The 24,777-nt window shown below is 38.1% G+C and overlaps 2 protein-coding genes across 2 annotated transcripts in view; one reads left to right on the plus strand and one right to left on the minus strand.

Annotated features, from left to right (window-relative positions):
- Window positions 1-252: 252 nt before the first annotated feature.
- The window catches only part of LOC119915986 (ras-related protein Rab-26-like), a 98,237-nt gene continuing 73,712 nt past the window's right edge, over window positions 253-24,777 (minus strand). Inside the window, exons 6-9 of the mRNA XM_038735805.1 lie at window positions 7,616-7,681; window positions 5,944-6,000; window positions 5,210-5,286; window positions 253-2,230 (exon numbers count right to left, since the gene is read on the minus strand). Coding sequence (XP_038591733.1) covers window positions 2,128-2,230; window positions 5,210-5,286; window positions 5,944-6,000; window positions 7,616-7,681 — 303 coding nt within the window. The 3' untranslated portion in view covers window positions 253-2,127. The remainder of the gene's footprint in view (window positions 2,231-5,209; window positions 5,287-5,943; window positions 6,001-7,615; window positions 7,682-24,777) is intronic.
- LOC119915985 (putative protein TPRXL) lies at window positions 15,965-19,802 on the plus strand. The gene is made up of 3 exons (XM_038735804.1): window positions 15,965-16,084; window positions 16,853-17,964; window positions 19,152-19,802. Exon 2 carries the CDS (start codon window positions 16,908-16,910, stop codon window positions 17,925-17,927), a length of 1,020 nt encoding a protein of 339 aa, XP_038591732.1. The 5' UTR covers window positions 15,965-16,084; window positions 16,853-16,907; the 3' UTR covers window positions 17,928-17,964; window positions 19,152-19,802.

The following is a 24,777-nucleotide window of genomic DNA, read 5'->3' on the forward strand; positions in this document are numbered from 1 at the left end:
GAAAACATCAGAAAAAAACATATTCCTGACATTACTCCATTAAATTTTACAAGCTTGCTCAAGAGATTTATCTGAGGTTTCCATATTCCAAGGAGTTGTAAAGAGATGGCACTACGTCAGATACAGTTCATTGTATTGTACAAATACACTCATCCATAGTCAATGTTGTAATAACACAATTCTGCCAGATGGTGGCGGTGTAGATCCATGTCTGAGCTTCCTCACTGGTCATTGACAAGCAAGAACAACTCATTCACTATTGATTGATTATTTATTGTGAACACTGGAGACTGATACAGTAAAAATGAGTTCAGATACACTATACACATCACAAATTAACAATAAATGAATGACTTCTGATTTATTCTGAAAATGTGTGATCTCTTGTAAAATCTGTGTGCCAAGATTCCATGTAACCATTTAATGTAAGTTTATTCTGCATTTATAGTATTTCTTATAGAATTCATAGTATTTTTAACATAAGCAGACAGCATTATTAAACTATCTTTGATAAAACATCTCACAAAAAACAGATAAAAATGGCTGACAAATTTTTGAAAAAGCCTCATTTACACGTGAATCCTGCGTTTTTCCTGCATTTCTACTGCTCCATGAAGCCAGCACACAATAGCAGCGTCACTCAACCAACTACCAAATTCCAATTACCCTTTACCTACTCTTGGGGTTGGAGCCATAGTATTAGTTCAGCAAAGATCAAATAACAATGGCTACATCTCTATGGAACAACAGGAACTGCAAAACCTCAGGAGAGGAAAAAACTGTGAAAAATAGGTTCAGCCAAACATTCTTCTAGGTTTAACACATTCAAGTTCAGTTTTCTAATTGTTGTGATCTTGATTTGAAAGTTAAACACTGGCTCTCTGCATATGTGCTTTGTACATGTTGTTTGAAAATTTTTATGCATTGAAGCTGGCAAAGTAGAGAAAAAAGTCAAGGTGTTTGGTGCCACAGTTTTAAACATTTATACAATAGTTAGAAATGTATTTTGTATGTACAAAAAGTGGTGAATAATAGATAATCTCTACCAGCATTATTCAACCCCTCAAAATCCACTTACTAGGTTAATCTGAAGCTTGCAACCACATCTCAGGGTTTTCCATCAGCATTGAATATTAAATATGTATTGTATAGTTAAATGAGTTGATCCGGTCTTTATCAGAAGATCAAGTGCTGATGATGAAAGTGACATGTGGTGGAAAGCTCCAGAAAAAGTACTCTTAAGTGGACAAATTTAAATTTGTTCCATTTTTTCCCCCCCTTTTAAATCAAGTATGGATTTTTCCTTCCCTTTCTCAAGGAATGAGTGCTAGAAGTGATTCCAATGGAAGAATGGGACCCTTTTCATGTTTCGTGCCATAAAGCAATATGACTGATTCGTCCCCACATCTGCAAAACGCAGAGTAGAGGTCAATGATTGCCTTCAGACTTTTTGCTGATGATCTTGTTTTTTACATTTGGTCTGATAGTTTTTTGTGTTAAAATGCTTCACATATCAGCTTTTAACTCAAACCTCGAATTAAATTTCACAGACACATCAGTATAATGATAGTCATGATCATGAGTACAAGTATTAAAAACAGTTATCAGGTGATATCCTGTACATAAACAGCACACAGTGCCATTTAGTTGCAATAGTGTATCTGTACAAATGTGTTGATAGATCTATTTATTTCCATTACTGTAACAAGATTGATTTAATATTTAATATATTTGTGTGTATATTCTTTTGTTTCAACAAGACAGGCATTTACAAACTACAAAGTTTCAGAGCACAAAATTAAAATGTAAACATTTAAAATATTTACATCACACTTGTGGAAAAATGGATTGAACAGGCTGTGAAGTAAACTTACAAACATGGCCGTGTATGTGTGTGTGTGTGTGTGTGTGAGTACATGCATTTAGAATTATATTACATTCACAGTTGCAGAGGAAAGGTGGGTTGGGAGAGAGAGCATATTGGCCATATCACCACTAGATAGAAATAGATACAAACACTGAGAATTTCACCAGCTACTTATTACTACTCTAATAGAATGTACTCTCTCTCTCTCATTCTCTCTGTCTCTCTCGCACAAGCACACATACACACACATAGGATGTGGTCTACGAGCGGCAGCAGCCAGCAGTCCTCATTTCTTTATCGACATACTCCTTCAGCTGAAACTTTGGCTCATCCTGCTCCTTCATGGTCCTGTGCTTCAGTTCTCTGAGAGAGAAAAAGAGAGATAAACACAAGGATGTTTACTCCGCTACCAACAGGTGGCGAGACAGCAGAGCAGTATTCAAATTGACCTCGTGTTTCTGAGTTACACAACATCACAATAACATTTTCACCATTAATTGTGTGCATGTTACTGCAGATTATTTTCCAAAGCATAGTATAAACTGCTCAGAATATCATTGGTACCCATCTCCCCGAGCATCAGTGGTGAGGTGCCTACACAGAGCCCAAAGAATACTAAAGGACAGTACCCACCCAGCCACAGCCTGTTCACCCTGCTGCCTTCTGGGAAGAGATACAGAAGTTTCTGCTGCCATACCACCAGCAGCTTTTTCCCCCAAAGTATCAGACTCTTAAACTCTAATTCATCCTCAGCACTGCCCCAGTGATTGTAGTTTATTTCTGTTTACCATTTTTCACAATTGATTCTTTATTAATGTATATTGTCTGCTATGTAGCAGAAGGGAGCACAAAAATTTCACTCTATAACTTGTTATATTGTGACAAAACCTACCTACCTAAGGCAGTGACAGTTTTCCATTAATTGATTGAGTGAGCTAGTTACTGTATCAGTGTGTTAATGCTGTTGCAAGTAGCTACTATTTATAGTCCAGCATGGTCTGACTTCACCATCAAAGGAAACTGAAAACTGTGAATTAGTAAATAGATGTTAAACTGTGCTTTTCTTTGCCATCAACTTCAAATAATTAGTCAATAACTGTTAATTGCTTCCCCGTTGTTTTTCCACATTAGTTTTATCGTCTTTACCTTCTGGTTGAATCGCTGGAGTTGCAGTTGCAAAGTGTTTTGTGACTGATGAAAAAAGCTCCAAATATGGAATACTGCTCTACACTGGGTGCTGTCTTTAATGTGTGATTGACACATAAAACCTCACAGATGCCAAAGATACATATAATAAAGAAATTTGGTGAAATGTGTTTACAATTAGAATGTAAGTTAATATATATACTGTAAATATATGATGCCATCAGACTTATTTTCCCGCTTTAAAGTAATAGTATGACATTTTGTACAAAGTAAGATTAAAAAGTCGATACGACTTTATCCACTTCACTACAGCCTACCCTGCCTACTCTGTCAGGTCCAGCACTTTTTTAACATCCCTTTATTGATATACTAAAATTTGGCTAAATCATTTTATTTGCTTGCTGTATACTTTGTCCTAAATATTTATTTTTAACATCCCTTTGACATGATTTTGTAAATGTGGTTGTTTCCTTTTAAGTTGTTTTATTTTATTCCGTTACTGTAAGTATTCTTTTTAATTGTAAAATGCATTGGGACCATGCAGCATGGTCTGCACTTTAAATAAAACTGATTGATTGATTGACTGATTGACTTTTGTATGTCTTGCCAGCTGGTTGCTGTAGCTCCATATTTATCTAACTAATGATACATCTGTCACATGACAGATAAATGTATAAGGAAGGGAAAAAAACGGAAACAACTTCAAGACACCACCCTGATTAAAAGAGAACCAAATATGTTTGTTGAATAAAACATGGTGTACTGAAGAAGAGATGATTAAAACACATTAAGAGATGTATGATGCCCCAATTTGTCAGTGGTTCAATATCACGGTAGTCAGTGAAAAGTGTACCAAAGGACAATTTTTTGTTGTCATGCCTTCTTCTCGTGATTTCCATGTGAATCATGTCTTTAGCTGTTTTTGTGCAAATAAAACACCACCAAAGTCAAATGAATAAAAAAATGATGGGGTGGAAAAGATGAGAAAGTGGAAAAGTGGTGGAGTGAAGAGAAAAAAAAGAGAAAGCAAGATAAGTAAAAACTGAAAAGTTATTAACATGAGGACAACAAGAAAAGAACCTGTCTCATACTCTGTATCTGCAGGGTGTTGTGTGCTAGGCTGTCATGTTATTCTTGGCAACACCCCATCATGCCAGCCTGTTACCATAACGAGGCTATAAATGTAAAGCAACTCCCACACACACTGTCCAACAGCACATGGTTAAGTGAAACACACAGTTAAAATAGCATCCTCGTTATATAAAAAAATGTAAGACAAGCACAACTATTAGATGTTTTTAGGTTAGGATAAGCGCACCAGCCATATTGCTCTCTCTTTTAAACTTGTTCATATTTGGTAGTTGTTGCAAAAGACTTCCATCTGTACCAGAGTTTTTAAAACCAAAGATACAAGACCCCATATAACTTCACACAAAAATGTAATACATGTTCACCAGTTGAGAGAGAAAATTACTTTTCTATTTGTCTCAGAGTTAGAGCAACACTGCAGCAGCAGATAGCTGATCAAATATCTACAATGGCCTCATCTGTGCAGCTGTTTATGACGTTTATCTGCCTTAGCACTGATAGCTCAACTGAATATTTTCAACCAGATATAGAGTATACAGCAAGACGGAGGGTATAAGTCTATAAGTTGTTGGGTGTCTAGTTTTATTCAACACACTGCACTGATGTGTTGCCTTCTGATTGTTGGATGTTCATCTTTATAGCTGATTATAATGCTAACGCTAAAAGCACAAACAGACTCCTGTCTTGGGTTATGGTGTGATTACTTCATGTTTCACCACTGAAATATGTACCTGTGACATGTTATAAATGTAACAGTAGCAAAAGAAGAGCGCTTTCATACTGACTCAGGAATGTTAGTTACACAGTTTTCTTTCTAAAGTTTGCTAACATTGGCTTACATTATCCAACCCCTGAGTGTACTGAACTGAGAAGGTGTGTGTGTGTGTGTGTGTGTGTGTGTGTTAATGCTTAATAAATGTAAGACTGCTTCTCTCAAAAGTCACTACACTCTTGCTTTAACATGATGTTTTTCTCCTACTGTTCATGCTTGAGTTCAATTCTTCCTCCGGGTCACTTAATGACACAAACTCTAAAAAAAAAACCCTCTGTGCCTTTAAGGTAAAGTTACATTGCTGTGCTCTTTATACTGTGCTGTGTGCGACTCACTTGGCCACTGCCGTGAAGGCCAATTCCACATTCAGTCCAGATTTTGCACTTGTCTCCATGAAGGGCACCCCAAACTCCTGCACAGAGAAACAGAGAAACATCTGTTACTAGATGTGTGTTTGTGATGCATATGTGGACTTGGCACTCGTGTATCTCTTTTCCTTATGAGGATGAAATGTCCCGATGCTGACAGAATGATGAGATTTATGATTAATTTAGGTTTGGGTATTTAGGTTTACAGCTAGGGTTTAAAGTACCTGGAGCGGGGTTTCTGCCTTTCAAAAACTAATTTTCTCCCCTCTTTGTTGTAATTTATAACAAAGAAAAAGAACACAGTATGTAGTTGATGAAAGATGCTCCCAGGTATAGTAATCTCATTTAGTGTATGTGTTTACGTCAATATTCCCTGCTGTGTGTGTCTCTAATTTGACAGATGCAGTGCTTCTGCCAATCTATTCCCTACCACTTGTGTTCGTATTTACTCTAACACGCATCTCAGAGCTTATCTGAGTGAAGCGGGCTGGAAAATTAAGTTAGCAAGCCCCCATCATTTATTCCAAACAATAACAACATTATGTGCCTTCATGAATACATAATTACACACACTAATCAAGACATAACAGCTACATTGGGGGAGTTTAGGGTCCACATGGCTGCGTGGGCAGATTAAGTATAGCATGTCTTCCATGCTTGTTACATGTGTCAAATTGCATGTGGATGTGTACGGAGCTCACCTTTGCCAGTTTCTCTCCCTCTTCTCGCTTCACCGCCCTTTCATGTGTTGAGTCAGCCTAGAACACATTGGACACACAATGTCAAGTTAGAAACTGTGGCTCACAATCCAAGGCCATGTCACACAGTAGCCAGAGAGTGGTTAATGCTAACAAGGATGTTGTCCATGTTTTACATCACTATCAAACTGGCTTCTCTTATGGCACAAATTTAAGAACAAGTGTTTTTACGAGCTGCTTTAATGTTCTTTGCACATTTTGGTTTCTACTTTAACGACCAACTCTCGTGGTTGCGGAGGATTTGTACATAAATGTCACAGAAATAAGATATTTTCTAACATGTCTTATCATAAAAAGACTAAATTTAGCTTAAGCTAAACTGCTTTTTGTTGACTTGGAGGCAGGGGAGCTCCACAAAAAGCAAAAAAATGTAATATCTTGCCTCCCCTGCCTCATTCTACTAAAAAGTTGCTTCTTTATAGATTCAACAGATGTGGCGCGATATAAGCACTAATTTGCAGATGTGTACTTGGATACGTTAGAAATTTCTGAATGTAATATTCACTCTTCTTTTAGCTCTGTTTTGGTGTCCACCAACTCCTCAGAAAATTGTGTGGCTTTTTAGCCTGCTAACATTAAATGTCCAACTTCTGGTTGGGTTTATCCAAGCCTTTTTGTTAAATATGGCTTGCCGGGGCTGATAATGAAATTGATGAAAACAGAATTTGACAGAATTTGACAATAATGAGCTTAAAAAATAAGTTAAAAGGCTACTGTCTACTGCACAGAATTCAGAAATTATCGTAAACGTAAAAATGAGGAGAGGGGTTTTAGTCTCCACCAACTCCTGAGACAAATATCTGGTTTTTAACCTGCCAACGCTGCTAGATGTAAAACTTCCTTCAATAAATATTTGTTGCTGTCTGCTGCTGGGCAGGTAGTGTATAGGCTTGCTAACTGCTGTGGCTAGAAACAAGGTTGCTATACAGAGTTAACAAGCATTGCCTGTTTACACACCCAGCAGCCACAGAACATTCATTTTTAGTTTTTTAGTTTTGTTCCAGGCCAGCTAGTGTAAGAAACTCTCTCTCTCGCTCACTACCAACTTCTGAGAGAAACATCCGTCTCTTTAGCTTTGGCTAGCTCTTTAGCTAAACACTCCACTGTGTTCAGCAGCTAGCTGTTACAACGTTCTTAGCTTTCCAAGCTTATTTACAAAAAACATCTGCCTGCTGAGGCTTGAACTGAGATTGGCAAGAGCGGTGAGAGTGAACCAAAATAGTAAAGCTGAAAGCTACAAGATACTAAGCTCCATTGAGCAGAGTGGAACGGCAGAGTTGTGAGATTTTTCTGTGTGTTTGTCTCTACAAGCAGCTCAGTTCACATTCACATTGTCATTGGTACACTGTTAACATAAAATGACAAATACTGAGTAGTTAAGCTTTAATAATGAGTTTATTGTCACTTGATGGCCAGGAACCACTCCCAAGACATGTTGTGAAATTTAAAAATCCAGTCTGCAATACCTATCAAGATCTTTCCCTGCTTCCAGACACATCCATAAATTCATCCTTACACTCCAGCTACTGATAAACCTCCCTCCATGATCCCTCCTTCCCTCCCTCTATTAGTCCATCTGTCCATCCATCTCCCAGTGTTGGCAACAAGGTCTCACCTTGTTGCCCAGCAGCATGACGACCACGTCCTGCTGGGCGTACTCATAGATCTCTGTCAACCATGCCTAGAGATGGAAAGAGAGCACAAAGAGTGGTGAAGGAATCCAAAACGAGAAAGGAAAGAAGGGAAGGGAGAGAGTACAGAGGAGTTGGGCATGATAGCAGAGAGGGATTGGAATAGTGGTGATAGAGGAGATAGATGGATTCACAGAGGAGAAAGACAAAAGATTAATTTAGTGTTCACTGGCTGCAGTTCATCTCGTCTTCCCTCCCGATCCCCTCTTCACCCTTCTTCTCTCCTCCTGCATTTGTATCCATCCATCTTCTTGCAATTACAGGCCAGTGGTGTCTTGGCTTTCTGTTACGTGGCATGGTTAAAAAGCACTTAGTGTCTCTGAGGATCTCTGATATTCTGATACTCACATGCACTTCCCTCAGAGATCTCAACGTTAGTTTACTATTGCATCACCTTTAGTTGCACATATAAAAACAGAAGTTTAGACCAAATGTTTTTGAATCCCACTTTAAGATAACTTTTAGTCAAACTTTTGAATTTCCTAATGACCAGTGATGTCACTGAGCAGTTAAGAAACCGATTAAAGAAGATGAAGGAGAGGGAGAGAGAGAAATGGTTGCAGTCCTTGTAGATCTGATTAGTATTGGACCAGTCATTATTTACTGTCAGGTAATATTTCATAATTTCATCCACACAAAGAAAAATCTAATAAATGTACTTTGCAATATTTCAGTATACTAAAATGAATGCCACCATGAACAACAGCAGATGTGACATTTCTCGGAGGTGGTCATGGACAGATATTATGCCTAAAACGACACTTGTTGCACAAAAGACTGACCTGCTTATGAAAAAAAAGTCATCTGATAATGTTGGCTGATATTAGCTTATCACAGATACTTTAATATCTGCAATTATGTCCAACGATAAGTCACAGGAAATGGCGGCACATACATGCCAAAGACACGTTTGAGTTGATTTAGAAACTGTCCATATTACATTGCTTTTCCATCAGGGAGAATTGTTCATTTTTCATTGTTAAAATTTCCTGCTCAGTACTTATCGCTTTACAATAAAAAAACCACGTTGAGATTTTTTTTGACATATGAAACAGTGTGGCTCTCCAATGTCCAGCCAATTAAAGAAAGGGGGCGGATTAACATCTTCAGGACATATTAAACTGTGGAATTTCCATTTTGTCCAATTGTTAACTTGCCCACACTACTTCCTGTCCTGCCTACTTTTTTCCACGCCACACTGGTATATTGCGCCTGGAGTCTGCGTCTTTAGGCTGTGTTCGGACCGATTTCAGTCCTGCATGAAAAACTCAGCCCTTTCATTCATTTGAATGGAGCCAGTCTGGTGTGCAGCTGTGGCATCAAAACAAGGGGCTCCAGCAAAACCATGCAGGGTCGTCTAGCAAAAAAAGTTGAACCAGGCTCAATAATTGTGTCGTGATAAGCCTTTAAACCTATTAATCCAAATGGTCTTTACAGATTGTATTTCATTGTCTCGCTGGTACCTCCACAAATGTGTGTAATGTATTTGGAATAAGTTTATTGAATAGGATAAACCCCTTGAGATGAACCATCTCATTTAAAGAACAAAAGGAAAAATCAAACACATTACAATAATAAGACATAGACAATACTACAATCAAGACACTACAACAAAGACAACAACATCAACAACAAACAACCCCCCCCCCCCAAAAAAAAGTATTTAAAAATAAGTATTTAAGTTAATACAACTACTTGATAGCCACACAGAGGCTGTGAACAAATATTTGCCAGCAAAAACACAACGTAGAATAAAGAATATAGTGACTTGTAAATTATATATAGGTATAGCATCATCTGAAACATGAACAATTAAACTCAAAATAAGAAGACAAACTATTTTTAAAAATGTGAAATGATGTTAAAGATTGTATGTTTGAAGGTAAGTTATTCCAGTCTGAAAGAGCCTTAAACATAAAGGCTCTCTTTCCTACTGCTTTTTTGACTATAGGAGTAAAAAAGAAGTATTGTGTAGAATGCAAATTATGTATTAAAGAATACGGTACCAAAAACTGTTGTTGATATTGAGGATAGTTAAAATGTAGACATTTAAATACAAGTTGCAGCCAATGTATATGTCTTCTTATATTTAAGTGATGAGTATTATATGAACATCCAAGAGAAAATCTGCAGAGATTACTGTATGCTGTAATAAGGGGTAGAAGGCTAGTTTTAGATGCATTTTGATAAACAACATCTGCATAGTCAAAAAATGGTAATATCAGTTGCATGGCAATTTTTTTTTTGGACACTAAGTGTAAAACAGTTTCTAGATCAAAATAAAACACCGATTGCGAAATAACTTTTGTGAAGGAGGTGACCAATGTGAGGTTTGAATGTAAGTTCAGAATCAAGCCATAAACTCAAGTAATTAACTTTATCAACCTCATGCAGTGAAGTACTGTCATTACACATTATCATTAGATTATTAGATTTATTAGAGTCTGTCTTGTACCAAAGACCATAGTATAAGATTTAGTTTTGTTGAGCAGCAGTTTATTAGATAACAGTCATTTCTTTAAGGTATTAAAATCCAATTGAAGAGCAGCTTGGATTTGCAATAAATGTGGTGTAGATGTATAAATGACAGTATCATCTGCATATAGTTGAACAGAGGAATTAGAACAGATTAAAGGCAGATAATTAATAAAAATAGAGAAAAGAATTGGACCTAGCGTCGAACCTTGAGGTACACCTCTTTGTTGAACAAATAAATCCAACCTACTCCATTTAAGAACACCACATTGTTTTCTATTATGTAGATACGAACTAAACCATAATAATGCATTTTGAGATAAGCCAATTGCATACAGCTTATCTAAAAGTAGATAGTTATCCACCAAATCAAAAGCTTTTCAGATCAATAAAAATAGCCCCTGTATGATTACCAGTATCAGATGCTGAAAACACATCATTAGTAAGTTTTAAAAGAGTAGTAGTTGTTGAATGATTAGGTCTAAAACCGGATTGAAATGGTGAAAGGATATTATTGGTCACAAGATACTGTGATAACTGATTAAATATTATTTTCTCAAATACTCTAGCAATAGAACAAATTATTGATATAGGTCTGTAATTATTAGGATCAAGACAATCACCACCTTTGTGGAGTGATGTGTGAATATTTCAAGATCGCTGGTAACTCAGAAGTAGACAAGGACATATTAAACAGGTCAGCTAGTGGACACATGAGAATATGAGAAGCTAATTTAATATATCTGGATTCGATTGCACCAAGTCCTGCACCACTGCTCGAACTTAGTTGTTTAATAGCATTTAAAACATTAGTAGGTGTTATTTTCGTGAAGGAAAAGGTACTGTGACAAGGCGAACAGTTCTTAAAACCTTCAGTATAATAAGCATTCAGTATTGGGTTGCTGAGAGAGCACTTGGGCAATAGATAGAGAGTTAGAGATTATTATATTGCCATCTCTTAATTGATTAAAGGACTTTTGTCTGAAGTGTGTATTATGGCTTTTAAACTGTTCCAGAATTGTTTAGGATTATTAAAATTATTAGAGAGACATTCTTCATAATAATTAGATTTTGCATTGCGGGTCATTGTCTTATTTCTAGTTGACCAAATTACAAAATGAATTCTTCCAGACTACAACTTCTGTTATAGTGTAAAAGCCTCTAACATGGAACACTAAAACTCTCCGTAATCCAGACAAATGAAATTCATTAATATTAGCATAATATAACACAGTTAAAGATGACAAAACAAGTCAAGGTACATGTAAAAAAACCCTTCAGGTTTCAACCAGACAGGATTTACTCCTTATTAATGTATTTATTTAGCTCCAATCCCCCAGAATAATAATATAATCCTTATTTGTAGAGCAATTTTCAAAAACAAGTTACAAAGTGAAAGAAAGTGAAAGAAGTACATGTGGCTTATTAGTGTGACCATGACTTAAATAGTAATGCAGGCCACAATGATTTACATTACAGTGGAGTACTGCATATTTCTAATTCTAGCTCGGATGATTATGGAAATCATGTCAGTTATGGTAATTACTGTCCCTTAACATTCTCTGAGCAGATACTGTATGGTTGTGCTTTACTGTATGCAATTAAATCTGCATCCAATCTCACCTTCAACCTGAAAACTGTTTTTTTGCCAGCTTGAACAGTGAGAGAGTAAAGATACTAAATAATGAGCCAAAGAAGATCACAGGATTTGCATTAACTTTCCAGCAAGGCCCAATTTTTTGTTCACAGGATATCGTGAAGGACAATTAGCTTTTCTGAGATTCTGCTAATAAGCCTGGATAAGAGTGAGAGAACGATGGGGAAAGGTGTAATGAAATGGAGAGCTTATGCAATAGTGAAGTCAGCATTTAAGAACAGTTCAAGGTTGTGTCAAAACACCTCCCCTGGAAAAGAGAGGATAACAGGAAGGTTTTGCTGTTATGACATAAGCGGAGAAGGGAGTGACTGCACATTAATAACTTTGTTATGGGTCTCCAAATAAATGACACTAAGTGAAAAATGTACAGCAACAGTGAGCACATGATAGACCTTGATGTGCAGGTCAGATTTTTAACAGTTATATAAGACACTGGGGTGATTATCAAAATGATCTAAAACACTATACAAAAACAAACAACATGAACAATGAATAGACTACTATTAACAATATGTACAAAGGGAATTTGAAAAGTGAATGTTAACATTACAGTTGACAAAGTAAACATGCAGTTTGTTATCCAGATCTACATCACACTACGTTGTGCAAGTAGAGAATTGTTCAACTTTGAACTCTGTCTGCTAATTTGTGCCACTGACAAGTAGCAAGACATCTCTCAAAATGGAGGAAGTTATAGTAGCTTATTAGCTGCGTTGCAACATTGACTTTTATCTAATGAGTTATGAGACAGGAGTTGATGGACCAAATACATGTTTTAAATGAACAGTGTGAAGTTACTGTCCTTTTAGCGAGCAAATTAAATTAAAAAGCTACAAATGAAAAAAAAGAAGGAGAAGCGGCACTCCAGATGGCATGTTTGCCGTTAGCTCACCAACAACAGCAGTTTACCAACTAGCCCTGCGCCAGCTCTATAGTAACGTTACAGTTCACTATGTACATGTTATTAATCGTATATATATATATATATATAGTGTTAATGATCATTTTGATAATTACCTCAGTTCTTAGATTAGTGGTGTTAGCTATATTACTAGTAATTCCGCTGTCTGTTTTTTCATACTTATTGAACCTTTTTATTCCTAAACGGACTCTTAAGAGCATTCATAAATTTCATTCTTGAAATTTTCATAAATACGGGTTCTGATATCTAAAATACATTCAGGCCCCTATTTCATAAACTGATGCAGTAAGCAGTGATAATGTGGATGATGTCATTACTTCAATTTAGGCATTTTGTTCAGGCATTTGCAAAGAACTATCAATCTTAATTTGCTCCTTGTGGCATTTTATATTTGCAGGAATTCTTCCTCAAAAAAAACCCAAAGGATTTCTTTGATCATTTGCTGGCAAACCTGAGAGGATCAGTCTGCAAATCTCTCCATTTTCCACAGAGCTGTAGCCTATTGTACATCTCCGCTGAGCTGCTTTCTGTGTTTATTGTGAGTAAATCTGCTAACTTCTAAAACAAAAAATAAACATTATAAAATCCTTCTCCTGCTGCAGTATTCCCACCGGATATTCTTTTCATTATAAACAATTGTCCTTTCCTTCATAGATATATTGTTTCTATTTCAAAGACTTTTGCATAGGATTGTAGAAATAAAGTAAATATATTTATCTTTTACAGCAATTTTCACATTTTCTAAACTGAACTGAAACGTTCCCAGCTTGGGTTTTAACACTGATGTGCTATACAAAACAAAAATAACCGCAAACATAACATAAGTAGAGATGACCAGCTAGTCAGAGAGCAGGTGTTAACATTTCAAGCATCAATAAGCACATATTGATCGCTTCTGACTGGCTGGGAGCGAAGGTATATATTTCATTGCTATCGAATGAAATAGTGAGAGAAAGGTCACATCTCTCTTACATTCACACAAATACTGTATAGCGCACACACACACACACACACACACACACACACACACACACACACACACACACATTTCCTCCTGCCTCTCTCTCTCTCCCCCTCACTTTCCCTCTCTGGGTGCGGTAATCCCCCTTGTCTACAGGTTTACAGTATTCGGCGCTCCCTCCCTGGGGGTTTACATCACTTCATTACACAGAGATTACTGTACCAAGCCCTAACCTAGCAGCCCTGACTCTCGACAACATGCGAACCTGCCAATTACTCACTGTCTTGAAAGACATCGTCGGCCTGTGGGTGGATTACAGGGAAGTGAGAGAAGCAACGTAGCTTCTGAGCTGAAAGTGATAAAACTTCAAAGACACAAAGCGCTAGAGATCATACAGTAGCCTATGTGGGAGCAAGGGAGGAGGACACGTGAATATGTGTTGGTTTACATGTGATAGTTAGTGTGAGACTGAATGTCCTGGCCTTGGGCTTGTAAAGAGGCTATTGCGGGAACACGTGATCAGTTTGCTGGGTGCTTATTTTTAGCTGTCAGTTAAGACCCAAACAACTTCAGAATGTGACAAGAGTGCAACCTTAGCCAAAAAAACAAAAAAGTTCTATAAAACCAATTATAGACAGTGTTGGCAGCGGTCACCAGAAGTCACTAGATAATGTCACATCCTCATTTGCATAGTTTCTACAGTCTTCTGAACTTTGTGGGTTTCAAATTGATAAGCGAAAAGTCTAAATCAGTTGTACCAATACATCTCAAAATGCCCCATTTCTAAAGAAATATTGCCATGAGGGTGGGTTGTAAAGGCGGGGTACACCCTGGACAGGTCGCCAGTCCATCACAGGGTCACACATAGACAACCAGTCACACGCAAGTGTCCCCAATTAACCTAGCCCGCATGTCTTTGGACGGTGCGAGGAAGCCAGAGGACCCGGAGAGAACCCACGCAGACACGGGGAGAACATGCAAACTCCACACAGAAAGGCCTTTGCACAAGTATATAACTGTATTATAAAATTCAAACTATTTTGTCAGTATTACTTTAAATGTTTCTGGTGGATTAAGTTTTGGTTTGTATTGAAAATTGGTGCAGTCTAAGTGCTGAGATGATACTACCACCCAGAGTCACCAGAGTCAGAAATTTTACATACAGAGTGGCATTAGGGGGACATATTTATCATTCCTATTCTGTCATCTTTGACAACAACATAGGTGCACAGCAAATGAACATCCTCCAAAACACATGCAGGTTGTTAGGTTGTATTTATGCACAGCAGTGCTTTGAGCTAAATGCGAATGGAAGAATGCTAAGAGGCTTACAATGACAGTGTTTTTGCTTGTGTTTAGCAAGTATAGAGTTTACCACCAGAGTACAGCTGAGGCTGATTTGAAATCTGATTATGGTGACAGATAAGGAGGATCATCAGGGGATCACATAACAGAGTTCATCCTGAGGGGACATGAATGTCTGTACCAAACTTCATGGCAGTCCATCCACTAGTTGTTTACATCGCAGTCACTAGTGTGGCTAAAAACGTTTTCCCCTGCAGCTGCAGCTGAGCTTGTGAAGCAGAGAGTGGTTAATTATGACATGCTTGAAAACAAATGCCTGTAATTGGTGTTTATCTGCAAAAAGGCCTCACTTGATTTGAGGCACCATGCAGAGGAGGCAGTCTAAACGCATCCAAAACAATGAGACTTGATTCTGCAAAGACAATAGAAATTAATGGAATTTCAGATGTGGCACTCACAGCATTGAAAAGTTACTTTTGAAAGGCTCAACAGCAACTTCCCTCTTAGAAACAATGTTCTGGTTATTCACATATCAATGTGAATAGTTTTCACTTGTAAAACTGTCTGGTCAAAAACTGGAGAACGTGGGAGAATAATAAGTTTTTTTATTTATTTAAGTGGACAAACCCTTTAAGTAGAATAGAAAAACGTACATTTATTTACACTGAAGAAGCTGTGGATTATTGCAAAAAGCGAATAAAGTAGTAGTTAACAGTGAGGTCGTAGACTTGTACATTATCATCAGGTTTAAATGTCTTCAAGCTCCGTGAGTTGTGTTTCTCATGAACAAATACACTTTCCAATACTGCTCTTACTTCATGCTATTATGAAAACAGCTGTTAATCAAGCATGAGTGGTGTGTGTGTATAGGTGTGTGTGCTCACAGTGTGAGTCTGTGTGAAATGGAATCTCGGAGGGTTTCTAGGCGTTAGTTTGAGGAAGCTGTGGTCAGATTAAGGGTGGGTTGCTGGGTGGGGGAACACACACACACAGAGTGAGTGAAATTAAGAAAGAGATGAGAGAAAGAGATTAGTTCAGACAGGACGAGGACCGAGATCAACACAGCTTGGCAGGTAAACAATGTTTTACGTTTATATTCACACCTTGGACACAAAGATATCCATATTGTAACTATGTCAGTGTTTATTTTTTAAGTTTTGGGGTATAATAATTGGAGTTTTTTTAAGTTACAAACTCTTGAGAGAATTTCTTGTTTAGTTATTTAGTTAGCATGTTTATTGACATGTGCAACACAATGGTAGCTCAGTCAAAACAACTACCTTATTTATATACATTTAAAACAAGACAATGTAACTTTTGAGAGAAGAAATAACACAATCGTCCTCTTACACGTGAAAAGCTGAATTCATAAGTAATACAATTCATTACACTCTGGGGTTTTGCAGCTACAACCTTAAACGGTCTGGTTTGCTAGCTTATGGTGGCTAGCTAATGTTATCAGAGTTTAGGCTATTATATGAATGTATAAATGGCATTACTGAGTCAGTTTGCCGACTCTATGACTATTCTCCATTTGCGCTACGGTTACAGTAGCTTAGCATTTCAGCTAAAAACTAAACAGAAGGTTTCAATTTATTTGTACAACTATATAAATGTCATTATTACCTCTTCAAATTAAAACAGCTGAACTTGACCGATAACATCCTTTCCAAAGTTCACATTACTGATGGGCGTATCATAGCAGCAAATGTCTCTGTTGTGAAAAGACATTGTGAAACATATGAAACTTGATTTGAGAAGTCAAGATGGGCGTCTCCTGTTCCTCTTTTCAATATTGAAACATACCCCCGTCCTCTTACGTTCTGTATTTCTCTTCACAGGGTTTTAGTGCTCACCAGAACTGACAAACACTGAGGTCTCACCCCTTCAAGCAAGATGAATAAATGTTCCATTGCTAGCCCAGCCCGTGCCAATTGTAGCCAAGTTGTGTGTGGCCAGATGAATAAAAATGTGTGTAATGCAAATCATGTGAGCCTCGTGGCACAGGACTGCAAAAACAGACAAGGACCAGGACATGCCACAGCAAACAGGCAGGGGCCCACAGAGCGCTCTTCCTCAAGAGTCTCCACCTCCAGCGTAGCACCCCGCTCTCATCAGCGCCGGTGGTCAGCCGACTTTCACAAGTGTGGGACCTCCCCTGTCATTATTGTGAAGAAGAACAAGAAGGAACCACAGCCTCCTCAGCGCGGAGTATCCCTCCTCCGACTTCACCCAACATCCCATTCTTCAGTCAAACGCTACTCCTGCCCCCCCATTGGGGTCTTTGGCTCACCAGGTCACCCATCCTCCTCTTCCTCCTCATCCTCCACTTCTTCCTGCTCCTCTCCTCCTCCTGTCCAGACGTCTGTCATCACCGGCCATGACCCTCTAGGCTGGAAGTTGCGTCCCAAGTCCAGCTCCATGTCCCCCCAGGCTCGCATTAACAGGCTGTCTCTGCAGATTTCCCTACCTGTCATCTTTCCAGACCCCAAATCCGGATCTGCTTCTAACTCTCAATCAGACAACACTCCTAATCCAGATCCCTCCCCTAAAACCAAACCCCCCCTCAGACCCAAACCACCCCGTCGTCACCATTCAGACTCCTCAGCCTTCCTCAGACCTCTGGCGACCCCTCTACCTGCAGTGACACTTGACGAGCTGCGCGGTGTGCACCTACGTCGAGTCTCCCTTTCAGACGAGTCTGACGATGTCTTCAGCGAGGGGAATGAAGAGGAGGTGAAGGTCACCACTGAGGCATGCAAAACACCACCACCTGTTCCAGAAAAAACTTCCATGGCAAGACAAATAGCACAACTGATTGCTCATTCACGCAAACGCTGTCGTCCTGTTATAACTAAAGCTAAAGAAAACATCTACACCAGTGTTATAAAGCCAAAGCCTAAACTTTTACACTAGAATGAGGACCACAGCAGTCTACATGCAAGAAAAACTGGTAAGCACTCATGAAAATCTCCTGATAATTAGCTGCACAGTGTACCTCAAATTATGGTTAGTTAAAGTCCTCATCCAACAATTTAGCATTGCACTTAAGTAAGGTAACCTTGTGAGAGACATATATAGGGTATAGAATCTTCTCCAATGAACAGATGAGATAGAATAATGAATTCATATATATTGGTGCTGCCCTCTAGTGGCACTTTTCTGGACCAAAATACAAATACAGCTAAGGGAATGTATTATGAAGGCAGAACTGGACATGCAGACGGTACTTAAAGGTGATTGACAATGTGTAAACCCTGTGGTGTTGTTGAGCATGACCATCCTCTATTTATTTTCAACGCAAACATGGAGAATAGCCTACAAAGTGAATGGCTAAACCTCTTGTAAAACATCACTGTGTGGTGGAATTGTACAAACCAATTATAAGTATAAGACATATGCCACTAGGGCTGGTGATAAACTGATGGAATCAACTGAAATAATTGACATACTTCAGTGTACTTTGGTGGTGGCTTGTTCTTCATTATTACTGAAGCATTAAATAACAATTGTTTTAATGTCTTTAGATGTAGTGGTAGGATTGGAGTTGTGGAGAAGAAAAAAGGAGTTTTTTAAACAATAATTGCAGATGAATAAATAAAGATTGTCCGAGGAGGAGGGGGAGTGGAGTTGGGGAAATAAAAATAACTAGAGATCTACAGATTTAAACTAAGAATGGTCACAACTGATACAGCAGAGGCTGAGATTCGCCGACTTTCAGTCTGTAGGCTTGGATCAAGCTCCAGAAACGCTGGATCCTACACTTCCCATAATCATGATTGCATCTTTGGTTAAGACTCTTCATGCCAGGCAAACGCACCAGTTTGTGACGCAAGGCTATAAGTTAAAAATGTGTTGTCTCCTAGCTCAAGCCCATATGACATCATCCAAGTTACTTTCTTTAAAAAGGGGCCACGGACGACATTATACAACCAAATTTACAAACTACGTAGTATGCCTCATGATGAGTAAACTCATGGTCAACACTGTCTTTAAAGTTAGCAGAAAATCTAATTGTAGATGGCTGGGTGCCTTTCAACATGATTAGCTTTTGATTGATTTCCTTTACTGCGTGCTGAGAGGAGGGCAGGGGCTTTACAGTGTAAGTCAATAGTAACAGCATTTTCTGTGTTTCAACAGGGCTGCACGTGGATACCAACTGCGACAGAGAAAGACCCACTCCATGCTTCCCTGGCTGAGGAGACTGAGAGGAGACCTGAGATTACTGTATGTCCTGGAGATGGGACATCATGGTCTATTTGCCTCATTTGAGGTGTCTGAGATCTAAGATTTCTATTTGTTATTACTATTTGCATGTTGTACCTCTCCAATGTGTGTTACTGTTGAATGTCTGCTGTAAATATTTGGCTAAATTCTCTCTGTGGTGGAAACTGTGGGAATTTGTGTCAAAAGAAACACACCCTGCAGATGTTACAATTCTTACTGGTTGCTACTAGACACAATAAATCACATTCATTTCCCTTTAAGTTACTGTTGTATATTTGCTTGTACAGTGTATGAGATTTGCCTGATGTGTTGTGTTGTCACTAGATTACTTATAATAGCAGATATGATATTCTTTGAAAATTAATACATTTGAACTTATAGGCATGATATTTGTTGCTTAATGGATTAGTTGACCAAAAGGAAATAAAGTGATGGCAATAAATCATTAATCGTCCCAGGTAAAAAAAAAAATATATTCAGTTAATGATTTGAAGCTGGGATACCTTGCCAAATACAAATCCCATTATTTCCTGTCAAATAAAAGCAAACCGCTCTGGTAATGAATTAATGGTATTTCTTTATTTTTGATATTTTATTGATGATTAGACAGTTAATCGATAATCACAACTATACAATTACTGGAGTCATGTAAGTGTAGGAATTGGATTACCTTTTTCTAAATCAAATTTCAATTTCCATGCTTCTTTTGTCTGTTTTTATCAGCAGTCCCCATGGTCTGACACGCTTGCCTCCAGATGAATTGCTACTATTAAGCCCCAGTTCAGGCTAAGTAGGCCCTCACTATATACAGTACAATACTTGGGTAAACCTTGACCTGTTTGCCTGGAAGATGCACACTTACAACGTGCAGCAGAGAAATCTGACTTACTCGTGGCCGTGACTGGAATAGTATGCGGACTTCAAAAAGACGCAAAGTGCAGAGAATCTTGCTGTTTATCGCAGGTCATTGAAAAATAAACAGCAAAAAGCTTAAAGTTTACAGACCGTCTAATCACAAAGAAACAGCTGCTCATGCAAAAATCACTGGGAAAACAGCAAAAACTCTGCTATCACTCTATACTGGTTGCAACTATAGACAATACAAATAAAACTTACTTACTAAAGCTAAGTAATACTCATCAGTATTCAGATGGTGTGTTTTTAACAGCAGCAACAGCGGAGACAAATTTGCAATTAGGATGAATGAGTGGATCCAAAAGAAAATGCTAAAATAACTAAACATCGCTCTAAATCCAGACTGTGCAAATTAGCAGCTAAAGACCACTTGTTTATCTTCTGTTGCCTCTGCCCAGGTTTGCAGACTTACCGTGTCTTCACATCATGAGTTTGTGACACTCTTGGAAGAATAGGCTCAGTCACAATTAAGTGTTGAGGATAACGGCACCAAAGCGTGCTTTTAATTTCCTAGAAAGGAACTGACCGGGTAAATGGGAAGGTTCCCATAATTTGGTACTATTAAAGGGAAATGGAGACCATGTTCACCTCAGTACACTTCAAATTTAACCTACACTAATTAAAGCTTTCACTTGTTACACTTGCACATGTGAAATGTCACTCTTCATGTGGTAAAGCGTCAGGCAAGTCTACTATTCAACCACCAATTTTCAACTCACAGGAGGCAAATAAAAAAAGAATGGTCACAACTGAAGCATGAGGCAGTGATTTCCTGACAGTCCCTTGTATGGATCAAGCTCCAAAAACACTGGATCCTACACTTCCCATAATCTAACATGATTGCATCCACCAGTTTGTGGACACCAGTTTGTGGACACCAGTTTGTGGACACCAGTTTGTGACGCAAAGTTTTCCGTTAAAAATGTCTTCTAGCTCATTTCCCATTCTGCCCGTTAGTTAAACATGTTTAAGTCATAAGCTCATGCCAAGATAACCCTGATGATGTTACTATGAGATCATCAGATAAGAAGATGTAATACCACTGACCACAAAAATATCGAGGGAGTGACCCTTTAAGATTTCAGAAGCTCTTTCAGAAAGTTTAATCTGAAAAACGATATAATAGACTTCATTTCCTCTATTTTCTATGGAATTATAGTACAGTATCTTCATCCTGAAAGTTGAGTTTTGCTTCTGGGAGTAGTGTGAGTGACAAAATAATCTGAACTCAAAGTCCATTTACAGTTCCAGCACAGTGATGCTATTAAGTGGACTTAAAGTTGAGATTATTTTGTCAGACATCTATGATACCATCTCTGGATTATTCTCACAAACTCAAATAAATGATGTGGGTGTACTGTCTAACTGTGTGCACTGTCTCAGGTCATTGCCTCTTTCCCTATAATTAGTACCAAAATACATCATCCTGTCCAGAGAAATTATAATCTATTACGATGCCCCTAAAATACATTATTAATAACCGATATCTGGCTGGTGAAAAATCTTGAAAAGTTGACAGAACTGAGTACAAACATTCACTGTTTGTTGGCCATCGTTTCCTTATATGATTCCATTTTTCTGGCAGGTCAAAAATGATTCCAGCCTCATTTAAGGATTTTCCCAGCTGCTTACTTAATAACGCTAATGATATTTTTCTCTTACATTTCAGAATCAGAATCAGCTTCATTGCCAGGTATGTGTACACATACGAGGAATTTGACTCAGGATTGTACATTGCTCACGATGTGCTTTCTTATACAATAATACAATATTAAAATGAGACACAGACTACAGTATATTTCTTGATTAATATAACCTAATTTGACCTTACCTGCTGTCTATATTACCTTATAAAAATTTAACATATCGCAGTGAAATATTTGGTAATTTCAGCAGGATTTAGTGCAAAGAAATCTATGTGTACTAATAAAGTGAAAGGTAAAAAGATGTAGACAGAGAAGCTTAGATGGAGTCAGTTGTGTGAATCTGGGTTTTGTCCATTGAGATGAGCCGCTGGGTGTCGAACAGAGCGTAGAGAGATCTGCGCTGTAGGTAGGAAGCAACGCTGCAGGCAGATGAGCAGTGTGACAAAAATACACAACTTCAGACACTGACACACATTGCAAGCCTCGACACTACAGGCTGAACGCTGCTTTCAACTGTACACTGTAAATCATTACAGCTCCATTTAGTTATGTCCACTTTCTTCTTCTTTTTAACTCAAAGAGCTCTGACAAGTTTTTGATTTTGAACTCAACTGTATGAGTTTTCGAAACTTAAACTTGCATTTATTCATTGTATTGACTATTTGAGACTTTTGTCAGATATGCGTTTGTTGATTGAACTCTGGGGTAAGTAAGTTATCAGGTGAAAAAAAAGCGAGTGTGAACAAGAGAAAAAAAATAACCTAGTTGCTGTGTCTTTAGGTTTGAGAGAAACGGCCTTCTTTAAACCGTGGCAAACTTGAAGCATGGGCATAATCAACTAATTATTAGGGTTGAGCCAGTACTCAGTTGATACAAGTATCCAGTACAGATAATGCACTTATGTGGGTATCATCAGGGTAAAATCTGTCAATATCTGTGTTCTGATTAACTATAAATATAGGAACCTTTTTACAAAAAATATGGTCTTACTATTGTAATCAAAAAAGCTCAATTGAAGCTCAATTCTGAGGCTGTTCTGTAAATAGTTTTCTAATAAATATAGCAACTTCTGATTAACCCATACCAATTTCAGGCTTACATAACTTTCAGTTAGTCCTGCCTACGTCCAGGTTAAACCCCACCTATTCAAAGTACAGATACAGAGAGATAATTAAATTCGTTAAACAGATACAAATACAGATAGTGGTGTAATTGTACTTGCAGATACTGTCAACAACATGGGGAGAGACACAGTGCTGAAGGCTCGTAAAAAGAAAAAAAACAACGGTTCAGTGTTTCCCACACATTCACTTTACTTTGGCGGGCTGCCCAGGTTAGGCGACACATTGTCGCATTTATCAGAGAAACACAGTGAAGTAGCACGTAGTAACACGGTGGATATTTTACAAGAACGGACCAGGTTAGACAAGCAACAGTGAACACACCAGTCAGATGTCATTCGTTAGCTACCACGTTGGTTTTGTTTTGATAGGCTATGTCGTCAACACGTCTCCTTAACAGGCGGCGCCGTTGCAGGTGGAATAAAGTCGGTGACTTTATACAATGTAGCCTACTACTGATGGAGAAAGCCGGATCAGACATACAGGGAGAGACGGAAAGAAGCCGGGCAATGTTTGGTGTGTGAGTGTGAAGAGAACTTAAGGAGGCAGAATTAATTAGTGAGTGACACTTGGAAAATCAAGTCTAATTAAAATGGTGAAATAAGATACAAGCTAAATTACTATAAATAGTAAAAACTTGGCCGCTAAAACAGACACCCCCCACCCAGTCCACTTAGCAGAAAATACATATATATTTTATACAAGAATTCTGCCTAACAGTACCGGGATATAACTTTTTGGTCCATATTGCCCAGCACTACTGACAACAGCAATATACATGTAAATTGAAACAAATGTGGTATTTAAATCCTCTTAACTTGAAATGAAAAGTAGTATAAATGTAGTTCAGTTGTTTTAACTTTAAACTGTGAGCTAGAATAATGCAAATATGGAAGTCTGGAAGACTAATTAAGTTTTCTTGCATTGACAAAGTAAAAATTCATTGTTTTAACTCAAAGTATGAAGTTGAAACAACTTAAAAAAGTTCATCAAAAAACAACATTGACACAACTAACGCTGTAGTTATATGAACTTTTGAATTTGTGAGTTGAAACAAAGGCCAGTTCAGTTAACTTGCATTTTCAAAGCAGCAGGTGAACTTGCATTTTAAGTTCAAATTACTTGAAATGTCTTACAGTGTATTCCTAATTTTACTTGCACCAGCTACTGGGAAATCAAATCTTTCTGTCCAGAAGAGACAGCAGCTCTTAACTCACTGCACTGAGGCAAACAAGATGAGGAGGAGTCTGGTTACACATGACTCATCACAGAATCACTCTGACAATCACACAATCACACATAGATGGAGAATTTGCATTTTTGTATTTGCTTCATTGAGTTAAGGTAGCATAATACTGTATGAGGCGGTCAGGGATATTACTATTCAATTATTTGAAGGAGACTTCTAATCTCTTTTCTGATCAGAAAAACAGCAGCATTGGTCAATTGTTCAAACACGCTGAACATGCAAAAGCACACCCATGTTTAGGTTATCCTGACAAGTGTCCTATGATATTTACATTTAAGCGAAGTCGGATATAACTCCCTAGGAGCACTGCTGTAAGAATCATTGTCTGCACATGATTTTGGAGAGGTTGGAGACTGAGCTTTGTAGCATCCCATCATTTGATGCCCATAGCACGTAATGTATGCACTGTACAGACAGAGGTTGTCGGATTACAGTAGGTGGGATGTACTAATCTAAGGTGCTTTCTGCCACATTTTTGGGCCCACACAGAATGAGCACTGGAGTCCTCCTCTGGTCGATTCAGTGAGAGCTTACTCGTTGGCTCCACACATAAATGAATTACATGAAATACTGATAGGATTCCTCTAGACAGATTTTATTTGACAAAC

The sequence above is a fragment of the Micropterus salmoides genome, unplaced genomic scaffold (genome assembly GCF_014851395.1).
Source record: "Micropterus salmoides isolate LMB-PRFRI ecotype aquatic unplaced genomic scaffold, ASM1485139v1 Ms_hic_scaffold_21, whole genome shotgun sequence".
In the NCBI taxonomy this organism is placed as follows: domain Eukaryota; kingdom Metazoa; phylum Chordata; class Actinopteri; order Centrarchiformes; family Centrarchidae; genus Micropterus; species Micropterus salmoides.

Bases quoted from the DNA above. Each gene is read 5' to 3' on its own strand.
- LOC119915985 (XM_038735804.1), top strand. From the start codon at position 16,908: ATGAATAAATGTTCCATTGCTAGCCCAGCCCGTGCCAATTGTAGCCAA.